Source organism: Podarcis pityusensis (genome assembly GCF_964106645.2).
Source record: "Podarcis pityusensis genome assembly, chromosome: 15".
NCBI lineage: Eukaryota > Metazoa > Chordata > Lepidosauria > Squamata > Lacertidae > Podarcis > Podarcis pityusensis.
Window position 1 is genome coordinate 2,482,067 of NC_138040.1, and position 19,804 is coordinate 2,501,870.

General features: G+C 47.5%; 1 protein-coding gene across 4 annotated transcripts in view; it reads left to right on the top strand.

Moving 5' to 3' along the window:
* The window catches only part of ABR (ABR activator of RhoGEF and GTPase), a 114,327-nt gene that overhangs the window by 64,060 nt on the left and 30,463 nt on the right, over positions 1 to 19,804 (top strand). For all 4 annotated transcript variants that reach the window (XM_080982848.1, XM_080982849.1, XM_080982850.1 and 1 more), the window contains 10 exons: positions 4,157 to 4,209; positions 5,471 to 5,611; positions 9,018 to 9,139; positions 9,989 to 10,154; positions 11,143 to 11,265; positions 12,518 to 12,593; positions 13,840 to 13,944; positions 16,359 to 16,433; positions 17,452 to 17,549; positions 19,207 to 19,338. In XM_080982848.1, coding sequence (XP_080838974.1) covers positions 4,157 to 4,209; positions 5,471 to 5,611; positions 9,018 to 9,139; positions 9,989 to 10,154; positions 11,143 to 11,265; positions 12,518 to 12,593; positions 13,840 to 13,944; positions 16,359 to 16,433; positions 17,452 to 17,549; positions 19,207 to 19,338 — 1,091 coding nt within the window. The remainder of the gene's footprint in view (positions 1 to 4,156; positions 4,210 to 5,470; positions 5,612 to 9,017; positions 9,140 to 9,988; positions 10,155 to 11,142; positions 11,266 to 12,517; positions 12,594 to 13,839; positions 13,945 to 16,358; positions 16,434 to 17,451; positions 17,550 to 19,206; positions 19,339 to 19,804) is intronic.

Genomic DNA, 19,804 nt, shown 5'->3' on the forward strand with positions numbered 1-19,804 from the left:
TAAAAGAGCAGGTGCTGGGCAGGGCAGGGACGGTGTCGCTCGCTCGGGTCTGGGGTCCTCTCTCGGGGTGGCTTGTAAGAATTCTCTCTCTCTGCTCTCTTTGTCTCCACAAATGCCCCTCCGGCAACCAAGCCTTTGTCCTCACTGGTCCAGTGCCGGGGAAGTGTGGAGGGGTCTTAGCGCGACTCAGAAACCTTCCCCCCACTTTTCCAGATTTCTCTTTTTTCTGCTCCGCTTGGGAGTGCCAACTTGGTGATTTCTTTGTTCCTAAGCGATCCGAGGGCTGGGCTTCTCTGTCGCTAGGTGCTCCCCCCCATTTAGTGGGAACCAAGGGACCAACACCCAAGGAAATATTGGGTCCCTATGGCAGGTGGGTTTGGGGGGGGGGGCTCCCACTGCTACTCTGTCACTATTTGCCCCCAGTTTCTGCCTGGTCCCGTTAGGGCGCAACTTCAATTGACGTGGGTCTTTGTGACCTCTGAATGCAGAATTCTCCCTGGAACCTGTAACAAAAGGTGGCTGGGGGTGGAAACACACCTGTTCCATTTTTCTCCATCCCACCCACCCACCGACTCCCCCAAACCACCTCACATTTGCTTCATCTTTGCCCCATTCATTAGCTGCCTGAGGGAAGTGGGGTATTGACCTCCCGCAATTGCCCCCTAAATGTTTGCTCCCCCTCCCTTCCAGGCCTTGTAACCATGGTGATGAGCAGGGGGGCTGTGTTGGCGGCCACTATCTTTCATCATGGCCATCTTTATTGGGGTGCTGGACCCCAATTTTGGGCATTTCCTAGGACTCTTTTCAACATGGGTTTTTACTTCTTGCTTTTCAGGGGTGTTATCCAAAGTGACTGATTTGGGGGTATCAGATTGTCAATTTCCTTTTAACCACCACGGGGGGGTGGGGTGGAGAAGGAACGGCATTTTACCTGCCCCTTGTTACTAAAGGCGTTTTAAATTCTGTCACCGCTCCTATAGGCAAATGTGTCCCATTGAAATGGGGATTTGTTGCACCCGTTCCCTTTGGGGTGGAGAGTTTCCTCAAAAGATGCCCCTGTTGGGTTGGCATTGGCACTGGCACGGGGGATTGGGTTGTGGGGATTGGGCACTCTGCTTTGTGAGAGGGTGAGGATGAATTTCCCTATTTGCGTCCGTTTCAGAACGAGACCCTGCCTGTTCCCTTCAGCTTGGGGAAGTGGCTTTGAGCGGGGAAAGGGGGAAATCCACGATGTGCGTCTGGGCTGGACTGGAGCCAAGCGCACAAACATTTCAGGGAGATGAATGCTCAGCCTCCGCCTGCCTTAATTCTTGACTCGGGCGGCAGGTTTTGCTGCACCGCTAGAGGGCAGCAAATGGTCAGTTTTATAGCTCAATGGCAGGACTGGGTTTGGGGTTTGTGTGTGTGTATTTTTTAATTGCTATGAGTTCCGCATGTGCCATTTTGTCCCGGACACCAAAATTCTGTGGGCCATCCTCAAGGAGAGACACGAGAGTTTTGGGATTCAGCCGGGAAAGCTCTCTTTAAGCTGTGTCCTTGGCACTTGTCTTTTTTTAAAAAAGAAAGGATGATGTAATGTGGAATTCAAGGAGGTGAAATGAAACAATAGTTTTCCAAGCACTTAGCCACTGTGTGAGCGTGCAAAACCGCTTGATCCGTGTCATTCTTCCAAAATGTTTTTTTAAAACCACGCTTCCGTAACCCAAGTAGAAGTCTGAGGAAACTCCCTGTGCCTGTACAGTATTTATTTCAGAATCTGACGTTAGTTTCAAATGCTTGAGCACACCCACCCAGATAGTATTAAAGATCATAATTTCCCCTCTTCTTGCTCCACTTGCAGTGAGAAGGGGTGTGTGACACAGAGCAAGAGATGAAGCCTCAGGAGCTCTGCAGAAATGCAGAATTTTTTTTATTTTATTTTTTTTTGTGGGAGACAGCTGGTGTGGTCTGGTGTACAACCTTTGTTTTTGAGGTTCTGCCTGTTTTTCTTTCTTTTCATCTCTATTTTGACGCTGTTTATTTTATTTCTTACTTAAATTTGTATACAGCCCTTCATCCGAAGATCTCGGGGCGGTTCACAGCACCAACCCCCACTTCCCTTCCTTTTGTTATATAATGGGAAAAGTCATTATTCCACCCACTTCCCATTGGGAAAAGGAAAAGGAAAAGATAGAAACTTGGGGGCCACCCTCTGTTAGGCTCTGTTGACTGGGCTGGGTTCCAGAGAATGCCAATAGGTTTTTTGGGTGGTTGGTCAATAGATGTGGGCCTAGAGCAGAGCTGGGAAACATCTGTGGGGCTCCAGCTCCCATCATCCCTGGCCAGGACTGATGGAAGTTGAAGGCCCACCACATTTGGAGGGCCGCATGTCCCCTAACCCTGTGCCCCATCTCTGTGGCACTGACGTTCATTCCTCTTTTGCCTCTGTTTAAACCAGAGGTGTGGTTGGGCGGCCATGTTTGCTCTGGGTCTGCCCCCTTCCCTAGCTGGGTTTTGTCCAGCTAACTGTTACTCAGAGTAGACCCGTCGAAATGAATGGGGCTTTGCTAGTCATGTCCATTCGTTTCAGTGGGCCTGCTCTGAGGGCAGTGGACGTTGGCTACAGCCCCACGTCCCAACGTGGTAGGGCGGCCATGTTTGTTCAGAGTCTGCCCTCTTCACATATGAAGCGGAAGGGACTTAGTTTGCACAGGAAATGGGAGCATGAATCTCTCTCACACACACAAAGACACACCTTGATGTGTGTGACGGGGCACGGCAAGGTTAGGCCAGAGATGGTTATGGGTGTGGAGTTCAGCTCCCTTTATTTGTGAGGGGCAGGTGAAGAGGCAAAATGGCTGCCAGCGCCATGCTTGCTTTTGGCCTATCAGACCTAACTTGGTCTCCTCCACATGTTTTGGACTCCAGCTCCCATCAGCCCTCACCCAGCACAACCAATGGTCAGGGATGATGGGAGTTGTAGTTCAGCAAATATCCAGTGGGGGGAAGAAGAAGAAGAAAGAAGAAGGAGGAGGAGGAGGAGGAGGAGGGAGGAGGAGGAGGAAGAGGAAGAAGAAGGAGGAGGAGGAGGAGGAAGAGGAGGAGAAGAAGAAGAAGAAGAAGAAGAAGAAGAGGAAGAAGAAGAGGAGGAAGAGGAAGAGGAAGAGGAAGAGGAAGAGGAAGAAGAAGAAGAAGAAGAAGAAGAAGAAGAAGAAGAAGAATTTGTTACTTGTATCCTACCCATCTGGCCCCGCCTCTGCAGCCACTCTGGTTGGCTTCCAACGGGATATGAAAAACACAATAAAACATCAAACATTAAAAGCTTCCCTAAACAGGGCTGCCTTCAGATGTCTTCTAAAAGTCAGATAGATTTTTATTTCCTTGACATCTAGTGGGAGGCGCCCACTACCAAGAAGGCCCTTCTGTTTGTAGACAGGTGGCATGTGCTTTATATGGTTTTGTAGCAATCCCAAACCAGTCTGATCACAGAGGTGAGAAGAGAAACAGGAATAACAAAACATTGAAGCCACAGGCAGCAATGTTGTTGTTAGTTTATCACCCTATACCTTTAGATCTCAGGGCAGTTCACAGCATAAAAATCTGAAAATACATAAATAAAAACAAAGACAACCCAATAACCCCCCCCCACAACACATTTAAAAAGATGTCAACCAGCCCAAGGCCTGGTTGAAGAGGAACACTTTTGCCTGGTGCCTAAAGGTGTATAATGAAGGTGCCAGGCGAGCCTCCCTGGGGAGAGCATTCTGCAAATGGGAAGCCGCCACAGAAAAGGCCCCGTTCTCGTGTTGCCACCCTCTGGACCTCTTGTGTTGGAGGCACACAAAGAAGGGCTATTTCCAGTGTCTCATAACAGAATAGACCAGGTTTTTCGTTTATTTAATAAATTTGAATCCTGCCTTTCTCTGAGGGGAACCCCCACACAGCTGAGTTCTACAAGAAGCAGCGCTGAGATAGAGGAGGAGGAGGAAGAAGTTGACAGGCAGGGCCACTCAGTGGGCTGGTTGAGTGTAAAAAGGCAGGGCAGTTGGGGGCTGGCTGAGGGCAGACTGGAGTTGGTGGGGCAGTGCCCTACATGTGGCTGACGCACATTGTGGATACAGTGGCTATTTTGTGTGGCACTCACCGGCTTACCTGTCTCTCTTTTCCTTGCTTATAGCGCTGCTGTACAAACCTATAAATCGAGTGACCAGGAGCACTCTTGTATTACACGTAAGTATAGCTTTTGCTTTTCACCTGTTGCCGTCACACGCCAGCGCTCCAAAATTCAGCCGGTCTCACGTATGCGTATGTAAGAGAGCAATTTCTACAAAACCAAGGAATCCATTTGCCTCTTTGCTATGATCAAAACCTGCCCATATTTAATCCTTGCAAAAAAATATTTTTTTAATAAAAACAACTACCATCTCATGGTGTAGCCCCAGAATAGACCCTATTCAAATGGAACCCACAACAAAATGTTGCAGTATAGAGCAACGTTTTGCCAGCTCCGGGTGCCAGCTGTGCCCTTTAACCGAATATGCCATTCCTTCCTCCCCTCCCCATTTTCTATACCCCCACCAACACCACGCCAACAGATATTTGGTGTTCTGTGGCTACAGAACATGCTTAGTCCGCATTAGCCTGTTTTTTCTGGGTTCTTTCCAGATGAAATCAGAGCAAAATTAAATGCAGAAGTGCGGACACTGATAATGTACCTAACTAACCGTGGCAGTTTGTAAAACAGTTTTTAATAACATAGACATTGTGGCATTGGTCAGACAGTTAACACTTGTCATAGTAGAGTCACAGAATTGCAGAGTTGGAAGGGACCGTGTGATTTTAAAAAAACCCCAGCAACACCTTTGTCCTGATCCTGTCCACAAGTGATAGCATTAAACCTCTTGAGAAATAGTAATTCAGTGGTTTTACACTGCAAAGTTAAAAAATGGCCACTTTAAGTCATTAAAAGGGTGTCCTCTCTTAAGTCACCTTTCTTCTTTTGTTTTAAACCAGGGGTCAGCAAACTTTTTCAGTAGGGGGCCGGTCCACAGACCTTGTGGGGGGCCGGACTATATTTTTTTGGGGATAAATGAACAAATCCCTATGCCCCACAAATAACCCAGAGAGGTGCATTTTCAATAAAAGCACACATTCTACTCACGCTGATTCCCGGACCGCCTGCAGGCCGGATTAAGAAGGCGATTGGGCCGGATCCAGCCCCTGGGCCTTAGTTTACCTACCCATGTTTTAAACAAACAAACATGTCCTGGGAGGCCAACATGTCTTCCCCACTGGCTTTTGAATCTTGCCATTTTAAGATGTGTTACTCAGCGGCAGCAAAGCCAGCTCAAAGACTCTTATAGCACCATAAAAACTAACATGGCCCCCTTTCTGGAAAGCCCCATAATGCGTTTTTGTTTTTTTAAAAAAGATAATTAAGAAATAACACATCTGTAAAATCTCAAGGTCCATTCCTCTCCTGCTGCACTAGGATCTGCTGAAGCACACTCCTTCTGACCACCCCGACTACCCACTGCTCCAAGATGCCCTCCGTATCTCTCAGAACTTCCTCTCCAGTATCAATGAAGACATCGACCCCCGCAGGACGGCAGTCACCACCCCCAAAGGAGAGGTAAGCAGGAGGGATGTGTGTGAGAGAGAGGGGCCAGAGAGACTTCCAGCACTGAGAGACTGGCTTAGCAGTGAGAGGGGGTGCCTGGAGGGGGCTTATTTTGAGAATTTAGGAAGAGCCATAGGAGCATATTAGCTCAGTATTTCTCTCACCGAAGGCAGCGATGCCCACCAACCACGATAGCATTAGAAGAGGATTACTCTCAGAGTTTCAGCAATTTGTCAAGGAGCTGTCAAGCGAGCCCAGGTCGACCACAGGGTAGGGTGGCACCAGAGGCACAGAATGCAATTAGCCTTTGCATAACAGAAACTAACAACGCAGCAGAGCTCCTCTGGCTAGTCTCAGTGCAGCTGGAGACGTTATGAAACTGACCACTGTCCCCGCCCTTCCCCTCTAGCCTCTCACTAGAGGATACCTCCCAGGCAGAATAATAATAATAATAATAATAATAATAATAATAATAATATGGCAGAATCCGAGACCAGGGAGAAGAGTCGGTGGAAGAAGATTGGAAGAAATTTAAAAACTATCTACAGAAATACTGCAAAATTAATGAATGTTAGAATGATGTTGGATTGAAGTTAAGTGGTTTTTAGCAGCAATGTTATAAAGGAATATGTAAAAATGGATTGTTAACAGGTGATAATCTAAAGTTATAATATATTAAGATAAAAGATTAAGATAAAATCAAAGAGGGAAAGGATTTGCTGAATTAACTAAATTGAACTGGAATACGAAAAAGGGAGGTGTGAGGAGGTCAGGGAAATATGCAAATGAAAGATAAGATATGGAAAGACTGATTTGTTTTTAACTGTTTTTTACTTTGTATTTTCATTTTTGTTTTTTTTTCTCCATTCTTTTATTTTTTCTCTCTCTTATTTTTGTAATATGTTGAAATTTTAATAAATATATTTTAATAATAATAATAATAATAATAATAATTTATTTATTTATACCCCGCCCATTTGGCTGAGTTTCCCCAGCCACTCTGGGCAGCTCCCAATCGAGTGTTAATAACAATACAGCATTAAATATTAAAAACTTCCCTAAACAGGGCTGCCTTCAGATGTCTTTTAAAAGATAGCTGCTTATTTCCTTGACAGCTGATGGGAGGGCATTCCATAGGGTGGGTGCCACTACCGAGAAGGCCCTCTGTCTGGTTCCCTGTAACCTCACTTCTCGCAATGAGGGAACTGCCAGAAGGCCCTCAATGCTGGATCTCAGTGTCCGGGCTGAACAATGGGGGTGGAGACGCTCCTTCGGGTATACAGGACCAAGGCTGTTTAGGGCTTTAAAAGTCAGCACCAACACTTTGAATTGTGCTCGGAAACGTACTGGGAGCCAATGCAGATCTCTCAGAACTGGTGTTATGTTGTCCCGGTGGCCACTCCCAGTCACCAGTCTAGCTGCCGCATTCTGGATTAATTGCAGTTTCCGGGTCACCTTCAAAGGTAGCCCCACGTATAGCGCATTGCAGAAGTCCAAGCGGCAGATAACTAGAGCATGCACCACTCTGGCGAGACAGTCTGTGGGCAGGGAGGGTCTCAGCCTGCGTACCAGGTGGAGCTGGTAGACAGCTGCCCTGGGCACAGAATTAACCTGCGCCTCCATGGACAGCTGTGAGACCAAAATGACTCCCAGGCTGTGCACCTGGTCCTTCAGGGGCACAGTTACCCCATTCAGGACCAGGGAGTCCCCCACATCCGCCCGCCCCCTGTCGTCCCAAAATAGAACTTCTGTCTTGTCAGGATTCAACCTCAATCTGTTAGCCACCATCCATCCTGCAACCGCCTCCAGGCACTCACACAGGACATTCACCACCTTCACTGGTTCTGATTTAAAAGAGACGTAGAGCTGAGACGAAGGCTGCGTCAAGGGGTGAGCTCCACCTCTGGGCCTGTCTGGCCCCTTGCTCAGCAACGTGCAGCAGGACTCTCGAGTGGGGTGTCAGAGGCGGAGGAGAACTGGGGAGCAAGGTCAACCTCTGACTCCTCTCTGTCTGAGTTGGCGCTCACACTGTGACTCTCAGCCTCTACCCCTGTCCTGGAAGGCACTCCTTATCCCACCACCCCCTTTGATTGCTCACACCACCACCCGCTTCCTGCACCTCCCAGCTCATCCCTTCTGCAGACTGTTCTTCAGTGTTCCACCAGCAGGATCCAGGATCTAAGTCAGGGGTCCTCAAACTACGGGCCGCGGCCCAGATCTGGCCCGCCACGGTCCTGAACCCGGCCCGTCTGGCAATTGCAGAACCCACTGCGCACAAAAAGGAAAGCGGCGAAAATTAGCAACAATTCCATCCCCAGCGTTCCAAAAGGTTCCTCGGCTTACATGCGCCAGTCGAGGTCTCGGAGGGGAGATGCGCAACACTGCTGGGCTGCTGGGGGAAGCAGGACAGGGCTAGCTGAAGATATGGGTAGGGAGAACATGCTGGGTGTTGCAAGGATCCTGCCACCGCCACCGCCACCCTTCCCCTATAGGAGAAAATCTATGCCCGCTTCTCCCTCCCTGCTCCTCCGGTCTACCTAAGTTAGTTCCCTCGCAGTTGTTCCTCCTCCATATCCAAGACCTTGGAGGGGGGCAGGTTGGTTGCTGGAGAAGGTGCTCCTTTTAATATATGTTGGTGTGGCTGCTTGCTTGATCGCCTCTCCCTCCCCGAAGGTCGCCTCGCCACAAGTGGCACGGATTTGTGGAGGAAAGTGGGGGATGGACGGACAAGGGTGTCGAGATAATAAGGCGTTTCAGACAGTGCTGCAAGTAATTGGGATGTGGGCAAAACTCAGTGTTACTCTGCGTAGACCCTTTGAAATTAATAGACCCAGGTGACTCATGTTCATTGTTTTCAGTAGATCTACTCTGAGTGATCTGGCAAACTGGCATTGGCTACCACCCATAATCTAACATTTTAAATAATGTATTGTTTTTCCTGTTTTATGTGCACTACAAATAAAATATGTGCAGTGTGCATAGGAATTCGTTCATATTATTATTTTCAAACTATAGTCTGGCCCCCAACAGTGTCTGAGGGACAGTGAGCTGGCCCCCTGTTTAAAAAGTTTGAGGAGCCCTGATCTAAGTCATTGTCTTTTGCCCTCCTTGGGCAGGCAGCTGCCACCACTCTTCCTCATCCAGCCAGTCCCTGACCATTACACTAATTCACGAGGATAATGCTATTGACAGCCATGAAGGCTGTATGCTGCTTCCACTTTTGGAGGCAGTATACTGGGGAGTTGCTCTTGCGCTCAGGCTCTGCTTGTGGGCTTCCTTTGGGGGCATCTGGTTGGCCACTGTGAGAAGGGGATGCTGGGAACTTGACGGGCCACTGGCTGCTGATGTTCTTACATTCCCTCCTCATTCTTCCTCCTCCTCACACACGTGCTTTCCTCTTTTGCTGTCGCACCTGCAGACGCGGCAACTGGTCAAGGATGGCTTCTTGGTGGAGTTGGCCGAGGGCTCCCGCAAGCTGCGCCACGTCTTCCTCTTCACAGACGTCCTTCTCTGTGCCAAGCTGAAGAAAACGGGCGTGGGGTGAGGCCCGGGGGAGGTCTAGATGAGTAGGGAAGAACAGGGCACTGGGACGGAATCCTGACCTTCCTTTGCACTTTGTCCATAGCAGAATGATTGATTATTTAATTTCTATACCGCTTAATATACTTAAAATATCCCTAAGTGGTATAACTTGGAGTTACTTGCAGGGACTGAATCTGGGAGCTTTTGCATGCAGACAGTGTGCTCTGCCACTGAGCAAATGTTTGTTCTTTAAAAATGAAGTTAATACCCCAGTCCACATGGTTCTAAATAAAAGGGTGCTTCAGATGGGAGTGTAGCAAGTGGCCTGATACTGTTTGTCAATCTAACTTACCATTCTCTATACTGACTGGCAGCGGCACTCCAGGATTTCAGGCAGGAAATATTTCCCAGGCGTTCTTGGAGATTCCAGGGACTGAATCTGGGACCGTCTGCCTGGAGTTGCTGCCAGTGAGCTTCATCTGTTCCCCTAGAAATAAAGTCAAGGTTCCAGTCCTCATGATTCTGAACTGAGAGCTGGTTTTAAAAGGAACATAGGAAGCTGCCTTATACGGTGGCATCTAGTATTGTCTGCACTGACTGGTAGCAGGGTTCCAGACAGGGCACAGTCGCAGCCTTACCTGGAGATGCTGCTAGGGGTTGAACCTTCTGCATTCAGTGCAGATGCTTTGCAGCACTGAGCCACGGTCCTTTCACTTGGCCTGTATAGTTCCATACTGCCTACACTGGCCGGCAACAGCTCTGCAGGGTCTGGGGCAGGAGTCTTTTCCTCGGCCTGCGGTCCAAATGGGGATGGGGCCGTGTGGATCACTGGGGTTGCCCAGAATGAGCTCTTTGTTTCCTTCCCAGGAAACACCAGCAATATGACTGCAAGTGGTACATGCCCTTGGCCGAGCTGGTGTTCCCGTCGCTGGAGGAGTCGGACTCCTGCCCACACGTCCATGCCATGCCCGACCACGACCTGGAGGACATGAAGATAAAGATCTCCTCTATGAAGAGCGAGGTGCAGAAGGAGGTATGCCCTGGGGCAGGCTAAAAACACCCTTGCTGGATCATATGGAAAGGTCCATCTACCTCTACCCCAGTATTCTGTTTCCAGTGCAGGCTGGCAAGATGCCTTTTGGAAACTCCACCAGCCGGCTTTGAAACAGAATCGCTTTCCGGTCATTGGATTCCTGTACTTAGTGACTTCCCAAATTTATATCCGAGACAGCAGTATAGCTAAGGAGGAGGCCACAGGGTACAGGACCCCGGATCTTTTTCTAAGTGCCCCAAAGAGTGTTTGTGTGAGAGACTGAGTTGTGGGGAGATCTGAGTGACTGGGTGGGATATTAATTGGGGAGAAGAAGTTTGGTTTTCTCTGTCTAGAGATGATTTAGGGACTGAGGAACAGGGACAGTTGAATGGATCTGGAGCAAGATCTCTTGGGGAAATTAATTTGAGGGGAGTAAATGATTTGAAGAATTTGCTCTAAGGTGATTCGGATGGAAAATTAGTTGATTTTGTTCTGTTTTGAGAGTTAAAGCCTAAAATTGCATCTATTCAGTTATTTATTTAATAGCAATCATAATCTACTTAATATTTTAAAAATCTCTAGGTGGTGTGTAGTCTAACAAAACCCCAAACAATGTACAGTATCATTAAAGCAAGAACATAAACACAATCTAAAACTACTATTATTAGGAATGATTATCCACCATTCACCCAAAGGTCCAAGGGCAGGTTACCACAATTAAGACACAATATTAAGACACATTATTAAAAGTCGTTTATAAATGTGAATAAAAGAAACCCAGAAGGTTCTAGCACATGAAACGAGGTCCAATTTTATGAGTCGGGGGAAAGCTTGGGAATAAACATAGGTGTTAGCGTAATGTATCAGCACGTGCATATTTTATGCAGATTGGTCTCATCCCTGAATCTTTTATGTGACCCACCGATGCCCCTGGTCCCAAATGGAAGAGAATTGTGTGTCAAACATTGTTCCTTCCCCTCTTTCCCAGAAGGCGAACAAGGGTCAGAGCCGAGCGATGGAACGGCTAAAGAAGAAGATGTTTGACAACGAGTTCTGGCTCCTGCTCAACTCCCCATCCATCCCCTTCCGGATCCACAACCGCAATGGGAAAGTACGGACAGATGAGTCGTGCCTGGGTAGGGGTGGGGCTGTGGGCGGGAAGAGAGAGGCAGGCGTCTCCTCTGATTGGCAGCTGCTTTCTGGGGTCCTGGGCAGAGAAGGGTCTTTACAGTTGCTGATCTTTTATTTTAATTGGACCTTCTGCATGCAAAGCAAGCGTTCCACCTCTGAGCGACAGCCCTTTTCCTAAATCAGCAGAGCAAGACCCCAGTCCTCATGGTTCTGATTTAAATAAGTACGTGGGAAGCTGCCTTATACTGAGTGAGGCCACATTGGTCCATCTCGCTCAGTATTGTCTGCACTGACTGGCAGCAGCTCTCTGGGGTTCCAGCTCTGCCTGGAAATGCCACTGGGGATTGGACCTGGGACCTTCTGCAAGCAAAGCAGGTGCTCTGTCACTGAGCCTCCCTAAAGAACATAGGAAAATGCCTTAAGTTAGGACAGAGGTTATATTTTCTGGGAATCCTCCAAAAAAAAAAAAAAAAAATCTCTCAAAGGACCTGTTGATGGCATTTTACCATAGTACTGTTGAGACTGCATTAACTTATGGTCTGTGTGTCTGGTTTGGGAGCTGCATAGTCAGGGAAAAAACAATGCTGTCCAGGGTTGTAAAGACTGCGGAGAGAATAATTGGGCGCACTCTTCCCACCTTGGATCAAATCTACGCTTCCAGGTGTCATAAGAAAGCTGCAGAGATGGTGCAGGATAGTGTGCACCACGGAAATGATCTCTTTCAGCTTCTGCCTTCTGGAAGAAGGTACAGGGTTATAAAGACTAGGACTAGCCGCCTGAGAAACAGTTTTTTATCCAAATGCGATTTTGGTTTTAAACGCAGTGTAAGGTAGTCTCTATGGGAGTATATTGTATTTAATTATGGGGTATCAGAGTTTTTAGGGGGCTAACCAGGCTGGGATAGCAGGCTTGTTGGTTTTGAATGTTTGATGTAGATTTTTTCAATTTCGTTGTTCTGTATGGGACAATGACAATAAAGATTATCGTATCGTATCATCAGGCTATCTGTCCACCTAGTCCAACATTTTCTTCCCTTGACTGGCAGCAGCTCTCCAGCAGAGAAGAGTCTTCTCCGTGATCTGCTACCCCCAGGCCCTGCCCCAAAACTCTGATCTTCCTCCTCTTTGTGTGGGCCATGTGCTCTCTCTTTCTCTCTCTCTCTCTGCTCTTTGGGAAGCAGGGAGCTCCTATGTTTGCCACCCAGGCTGAGCACCATCCTGCTTTTCTTCCAGAGCTACCTGTTCCTGCTTTCTTCTGACTACGAGCGAGCAGAGTGGAGGGAGGCCATCCAAAAGCTGCAGAAGAAAGGCAAGAGATTCTTGTTGTGGTAACATCTCCCCCCTCACAACCTGGCAGTGCCCAGCCTGACCACTAGCATTACCTGAATGCCCAGTTCAAGAAGGGAGTGGGAGGCTTCGGGCCTGAGGCCCCAGACCCTTCCTTCCACGACTGGCTTCCCAAAAACCCTACAGTTTTCTTTGGCCTCTGGCTAATCTGGTGACTGCGGGGTCATGTGGATGGGGGTTCCAGGGACCAGTTTCTCTAGACTAGTGGGGGTTTGAGGGAGGGAAAATAAGGTAAATTTATTTGCTTAGCCATAAGCCATAACCACAATACTAAAATAAAGTCCAAAGGGGTCATTTCATGTATTCTACAGCAGAAAGCTGGTTTCAGCTTTTAAACATATGCTGAAAACTAAGAATGCGTCTTTCCACAATAGTTAATTGATGTCTGATTTTAATTCTTGGAACGGTTTTTATTGTATGCTTTTATCTATTATTGTAAACCGCTTTGATATTTTTCAATGAAATAGCGGTATATAAATATTTTTATAAATAAGTATTTGATGAGATAATAGTGCATTAGCCCTGGATTTATGCTAGGCTGTCCATATGTCATTCTACTTTATTCATTTATTCTGCAATGCTTCCCCAATGTGACCACGTTATTGCCATCCCGAGGAGCCCTCTTGCGCTTTATAGTGCAACAAAAGTAAGACCAGAAATAAGCTGTTTGTGGCATGAAATGTGAACAAGATTTCAGCAGGAAGCTGCAGCACACACAGCCATTCGAACTGAAGCAGAACGTCTGCCCCAAAATATTTATTTATTGCATTTATATTCTGCCTTTTTCTCCGATGAGCTCAAGGTGGCAGAAATGGTTCCCTGCCTCTGTTTATTCTCACAACAACCCTGTGAGGTAGATTAGGTTGACAAAGGCAGTGAGCATCATGGCCAAGTGGGGATTTGAACCCTGGTCACTCCCAGGTCCTAGTCCGACACGCTAACCACTACACCTTGCAGGCAGGTTTGCAGGTAGCTGACCAGATGATATCAACGAGGACCAATCATCACTAATGGGCAATAAAAAGGATGCCCAGAGGGGCTCTTGGTGGGTCTCCCTAGTGTTAACTCTCTGCTGCCCCCTGGTGACCATCTCCTGCAGAAGCAACCAGAGATTCTTTGTAATGCAATGTGTTTGGTCTCATACTGGACTGTAACCCACAAATTCTTCTCTGTGTTCTAAACCGACTTCTTTTATCCCTGCACGATAGATCTCCAGACCTTTGTGCTGAGCTCTGTGGAGCTGCAGGTCCTGACAGGGTCGTGCTTCAAGCTACGCACCGTTCACAACATTCCCGTCACCAGCAATAAGGACGGTGAGTGATGCCTTTGCCTTCCTTCTCCTAGGAAATCTCTCTCCCCCCCCCCACTGCCCCCACTACCACTTGGATGCCTTCTGCTTCACTGTGAGATGGAATTGGCCAGCATTTCTGAGAAGCCCAAGGGCTGTGGCGCCCCCTCTTCCCCTACCACTCCCCCACCCAACAAGTTGAAGGTCGTGGAAAGGGTTAATCACTGAGGTTTGGTGTCTCATTCAGAGGTGCACCAGTGTTCTGAGGGCTCCTGTGGGACCCCTCTAATTTATTTCGCAGGTTGCCTGATCCTAGATTAGATTAGATTAGACTGGCCTTGACCAGAGCCAGGGCCTTTTTGGCCGTGGCCCCGGCCTGGTGGAACGCTCTCTCACAAGAGACCAGGGCCTTGTGGGATTTGACATCTTTCAGCAGGGCCTGCAAGACGGAGCTGTTCCGCCAGGCTTTTGGTCGGGGCTCAGTCTGATTCTTTTCTTTCTGTATAAGACCAAGCATTCAAGAGGCCTCCTGGCCCGCTCACAGGTCCTTTATCAGACCAGTGGTAACAGTTGGCCCTGGAGAATATTAACCACTCTCAATTTTACTGTGGACTGCCATCTGTCCAGATTTTAATTTGCTCTGAACTAATTTTAAGATGTATTTTAATTAATTTATTGCCTGTTTTTATGCTCTTATGTTCTTTGTATACTGTGTTAGTTTTATGATGTTAGCCACCCTGAGCCCAGCTCCAGCCAGGGAGGGCGGGGTACAAATAATTTTTTTTTTTTTTATTATCCTGTGAATGGAGTGACATGGGTGGCGGGGGGGGGGGGAGCAGTGGTGACTGATCCATTAGGGCAAGCGGAGCACTGTCTCACCAGTCTTGGTCTGCCCTAGAATTAGTTGGCAGCACCTTCCATTGGCTCTGGCGCCACCTACTGTCAGGCTCCCTGCCTTCTACTCTACCAGTCCCAGTGGGCACCAGCTGCCATAAAGCAGTGCTGTACACTTTTGCCTACAGCCAAGTGCAGAAATGCTCCAATTGCCCTGTCCTCCCCCTTGCTGAGATTCTGCCACCACCAGAAGTAGAAGAACCACACAGCTCATGCCAGTTTGGGTACCAGTCCAGGGCCTGCCCAAGCAACAAAAGTTGCCAACCATGTCCTACAGGCCTCAGGTTATAGGCCGCATCTCTGTGTTTACGGGTTTACATCTCTGTCCCACCACTAGATGCCGCCATGTATATAAGGCTGTGTCTCTTATCCCCGCAGTGTGTTTCTGAGATTCCTGACATCATGGCTAAACTGCCTTCCTGTGTTCTCTGTGTTCTTCTGTCTTTGTTTTATTATTATTAATTATTTTATATATAATAATTTATATTTTTTATATATAATAATATAATTTTATATATTATTATTATTCATTATTCTGTCTTTGTTTTTATTATTATTATTAATTATTATTATTAGCAGAGGCATAGTGGCATTTTTTTAAAAAAAGTTTGTTTTATACATTTTTATAGAATAAACAAAACATGTAATGTTCAATTAACCTTCATCCAAAGTGTGAAAGAAAATCGCATTAACAGTTTTGGGGGCACTTTCTATCCCATTGAGATTTCCACTGTGTTGTGGGTTATTTTCAGCGGCATTTACAAGCAACAAAAACTTGTATCTTTTAAAGGGAAAAAGTTATGAAAATATGGTAAACTGTCTAGAAATCCTTTCGTTACAGCTGAGAACTAACATTAGGAGTGTTGTGGAGTGTTTTTTCTGACCCCATTAAGAAACCCAAAAAAATCATCTTTGGTTAAGAGAAATCAAGTTTGTGCCAACCTTTTGACACCCCACACGCTTTCGTGACCTTTTTCTGGCGGATTCCCTAGGGGAAAATGAGGGAGTGCTTTACTCCCCTAGCCCACTAACATTGGCTGAGTTAGTATACGCACCCCAATGGCAAAATTCAACGCATTTGGAGGTCATCTTATGCCTCGGGTGGTTTTGTGTTTCCAGAAGGGGAAAGCAATAAATGGTAAAGGGCTGAAATTTGGGGAGCTTGTACAGGTGACAATTTGTGGCAATTCCCTGGATGGCCTGCTCTGCAGCTGTATGTGTGAAAGGTGTGCTGGGGCTGGGGGCTTTGGTCCTCACAGATCAGATGAAGGTTAAAAGAATCACCACAGGTGCCCAGATTAAACGTTGCAGCCCTACCAAAGCTGCCTTTTAGCAGCGTCGATCTTACTTGGTGTGGACTAAGACAACCCTTCTGAGTCTTCTTCCATTAGTCATTTCCTGGGCCCTTTAATTAATTGCTTCAACTTAGCAGCCCAAGCAGTTCCACTCAAAGCTTGTTCAAATAATAATGATTGCAACCGGAAAAACAAACAAACAAACAAATCTAATAGCTTTCTCTTTGGGTGGTTCTTTGTTTCTCCACAGATGACGAATCTCCTGGGATGTACGGCTTCTTACATGTTATCGTCCACTCTGCCACGGGCTTCAAACAATCTGCTAGTGAGTGCTGCTTCTGGGTTTTTTTTGGGGGGGGGGGATGTCTGCATTTTTGGTTTCTCCCCTGCCCCGTTCTGTGATTTGAGCCAGCAGTGGCTTGGCATAGGAAGGGGCCAGAGATTGCAACTGCTGCTTCTTGCTGCTTGGCCTTTTCTGCAGGCTCCACTGAGCTACCACCTGTCAAGGAGCTGGGGGCTTCCCTCTCCCTCCTGCTTTGCTCTTCAGGCCCCTCCCTTATCGACCTGATTTTTATTTTTTGGCTTTCTGTTTGAGATCTTCCCAGGCTCGTTTCACCCTCAGATGAAGCGGCAAAGTGCAGGCTAACAAATCAGCAAACACCATCTCTCAGGCTGCTCTTGGCTTCTAGTGCAATTCTGGGGGTGGTGTTTGTTTGCTAAATAGATATTCTGCATCTGAAGAAGCTGGAAAAGTGGTGATTCTGAGCCAGCCAATTCCCCATTTAAAGAAATATTTGTCTGTTTTTAATTGTGCACGTCTTACTCCCATCAGTCCATTAACTTACCACAGTTGCTTATAAGAAAATATGATAATTCTGGAACCTAAAGGCTATGCAAGACTTCTCTTGCTTTTAGACAAAAGCACGGCTGGGTTTGTCACAACGGCGTCTTTGTCTGTAGAGCATGAGACAGTAAATCTCAGGGTTGTGGGCCTGAGCCCCATGCAGGGCAAAAGATTCCTGCCTTGCAGAGGGTTGGACTAGATGACCCTCGGGGTTCCTTCCATCTCTACAATTATTTGATTCATCTAGGACTAATGACGAGTCCGCCCTGCGTAGAACTGTGTTAGATTACAACGCCGTAGAATTATTATTACTGCATTTATTTATTTGTTTTAATTAACCTGCTGGCTGATTGAGCAATCAAAAGCATTTGATCCATCAGTTAATCTAACTGATCGGTTTTCAGTGGTGCCCTTCCCAGTTAGAAGTATCCAGTCTTCCCCCCTTGAGGTGCAGGGTGGCAGGAAGATTGCCTCACATGTCTCTTCTCCCTATTCCCAGACCTCTACTGCACGCTGGAAGTCGACTCTTTCGGCTATTTTGTCAGCAAAGCCAAGACACGGGTGTTCCGGGACACGACCGAACCCCAGTGGAATGAGGTGAGCAAGCCTAGTCCTCACAGTTCTGAATTAAGGGCTGGTTTCAATGAGAACACCGGAAGCTGCTCTGTCCACCAGCCCATCAAGTTCAGTGTTGTCCAAACTGACCGGCAGCAGCTCTCCAGGGTTTCAGGCTGGGAGTCTTATACCAGCCCTACCTGAAGACGCCGTTGTGCACTGGACCTGGGACTTTCTTCATGCAAAGCCAAAGCTCTGCCACTGAGCAACAGCTCTTCCCCTAAAAATAAAGCAAGATTCTAGTCCTCATGCTTCCAGATTAAGGGCTGATTTAAATCGTAACATTGGAAGCTACCTTTTTAACCCAAGTTGTTGAGCTACCCACAGATGAGAAGAGGCGTTCTTTTTAACTGCCTTGGTTTTTATTTTATTTTTTAAATTTAATGCTCCTTGATGCTTAAGGAGGTGGAGGAGTAAGAATGTGCCTCTCACTGCTAGCCCCTCAAGCCTCAAGCGCCCTATTCTGCTGCGCATGCGTCCTCCCTCTGGCTGCGCTCACTCCGTTGCGGAAGGGAGACTCTCAAAGGCTGGATGGTCACTCTAGGTGGTCACTCTGCCCAGCTCCATCAGGAATAGATAAATAAAAAAAGCGATAAAACCTGCGAACTCCCCCCACCCAGAAAACCCGAAAATGGGCAGGTTCATGTTGACGGCGTCACCTCCCTCCCCCGCCACCTCCCTCTCCTCCACCAGCCTAGGGAAGTGACCTCTTGTCACTTCCACTGCTGGCGGGGCACAGCCTCCCCCAGAATTTTTTTTTTAAACACCCCCCAAAAATGGAAAACCCCCGGGGGGGGAGGTTGCCATACGTCCCAGAAATTCCTGACATCTCTTAAAATTCAAAAAAAATTCCCCTGGACGCCATTTTAGGCGTCCAATTTCTGTACATGTCTGGAATTTTTCAGACGCATGGCAAGCCGCTCAATCAGATCATCTGGTTTAGTGTTGTCCGCACTGATTGGCAGCAGCTCTCTCGGATTTCAGACCAGGAGGGACATTCCCAGCCCTACCTGAAGGTGCTAGAGATTGAACCTGGGACCTTCTTTATGCAAAGACAATTGACTGCCAATACTGTCCACCCCGACTGTATACCCAAAGGAGCGTCTCCATCCCCATTGTCCAGCCCGGTCACTGAGGTCCAACTCCAAGGGCCTTCTGGCAGTTTCCTCACTGCAAGAAGTGAAGTTACAGGGAACCAGGCAGAGGGCCTTCTCGGTGGTGGCACCCTCCCACCAGATGTCAGAGAGAGAAACAATCATATGAGTTTTCGTAGACATCTAAAGGCAGCCCTATTTTAGTAAGCTTTTAATGTTTGTATTTTGTTGGAAGCCACCCAGAGTGGGTGGGGCAACCCATTCAGATGGGCAGGGCATAAGAAATAAATTATTATTACTATTATTGTTATTGTTATTATGACCGGCAACAGCTCTCCAGTGTTTCAGGGAAGGGACGTTCTCAGTCCTACCTGGAGAAGCTGTCGGAAATTGAAACCTGAGACCTTCTGCATGTAAAGCAGAGGCTCTTGCTGAGCGATGGTCCTTCCCTGAGCGACACAGCAAACACGCCCATCTCCCCACCCTTCCCAGTGTCCCCACTCACTCTCCTCTTCTCCCCTCTTTGCTCTGCCCCACTTCTGCAGGAGTTTGAGATTGAGCTGGAGGGCTCGCAGTCACTGCGGATCCTCTGCTACGAGAAATGCTACGACAAGAGCAAGATGAACAAGGACAACAACGAGATCGTGGACAAGATCATGGGCAAGGGGCAGGTCCAGGTAGGGCCACGCGGGCATGAGAGTGGGAAGGGGAACGGGCATTGTGGAATTTTGCAGAGATGGCATCTAATACCGCCATACCACCATACCACCCTCCACGTTGCAAACACCCGTATGCAGAAAGCTAGCACCTCAAGAAGAGATGCATTCATGTTGTCCTGCCCCTGAAGCTCAGCGATACCACCCCAGCATGTAGTACGAAGTGACGGAAGAATCACAAAAGTGGAGTTGTTTTGGGGGTTTTTTTGTGGTGTTTTTTTTTTTTTTTTTTTTTTTTTTTTTGCAAAATGGGTGAGACGTCTGCCTCCTAATGGGACAGTCTCTGGTACATATTGCCAAGGCGGTGGTAGTTATCTTGGAGAAGGTAAGTGAGAGAACATGTGGGATGTTCCTTGGTGTGAGGCAGTGTTTTGTTTCCAAGCCACAAGGTCTTCTTGGTTGTTGCTTTTCAGCAATGAGGCAGAGG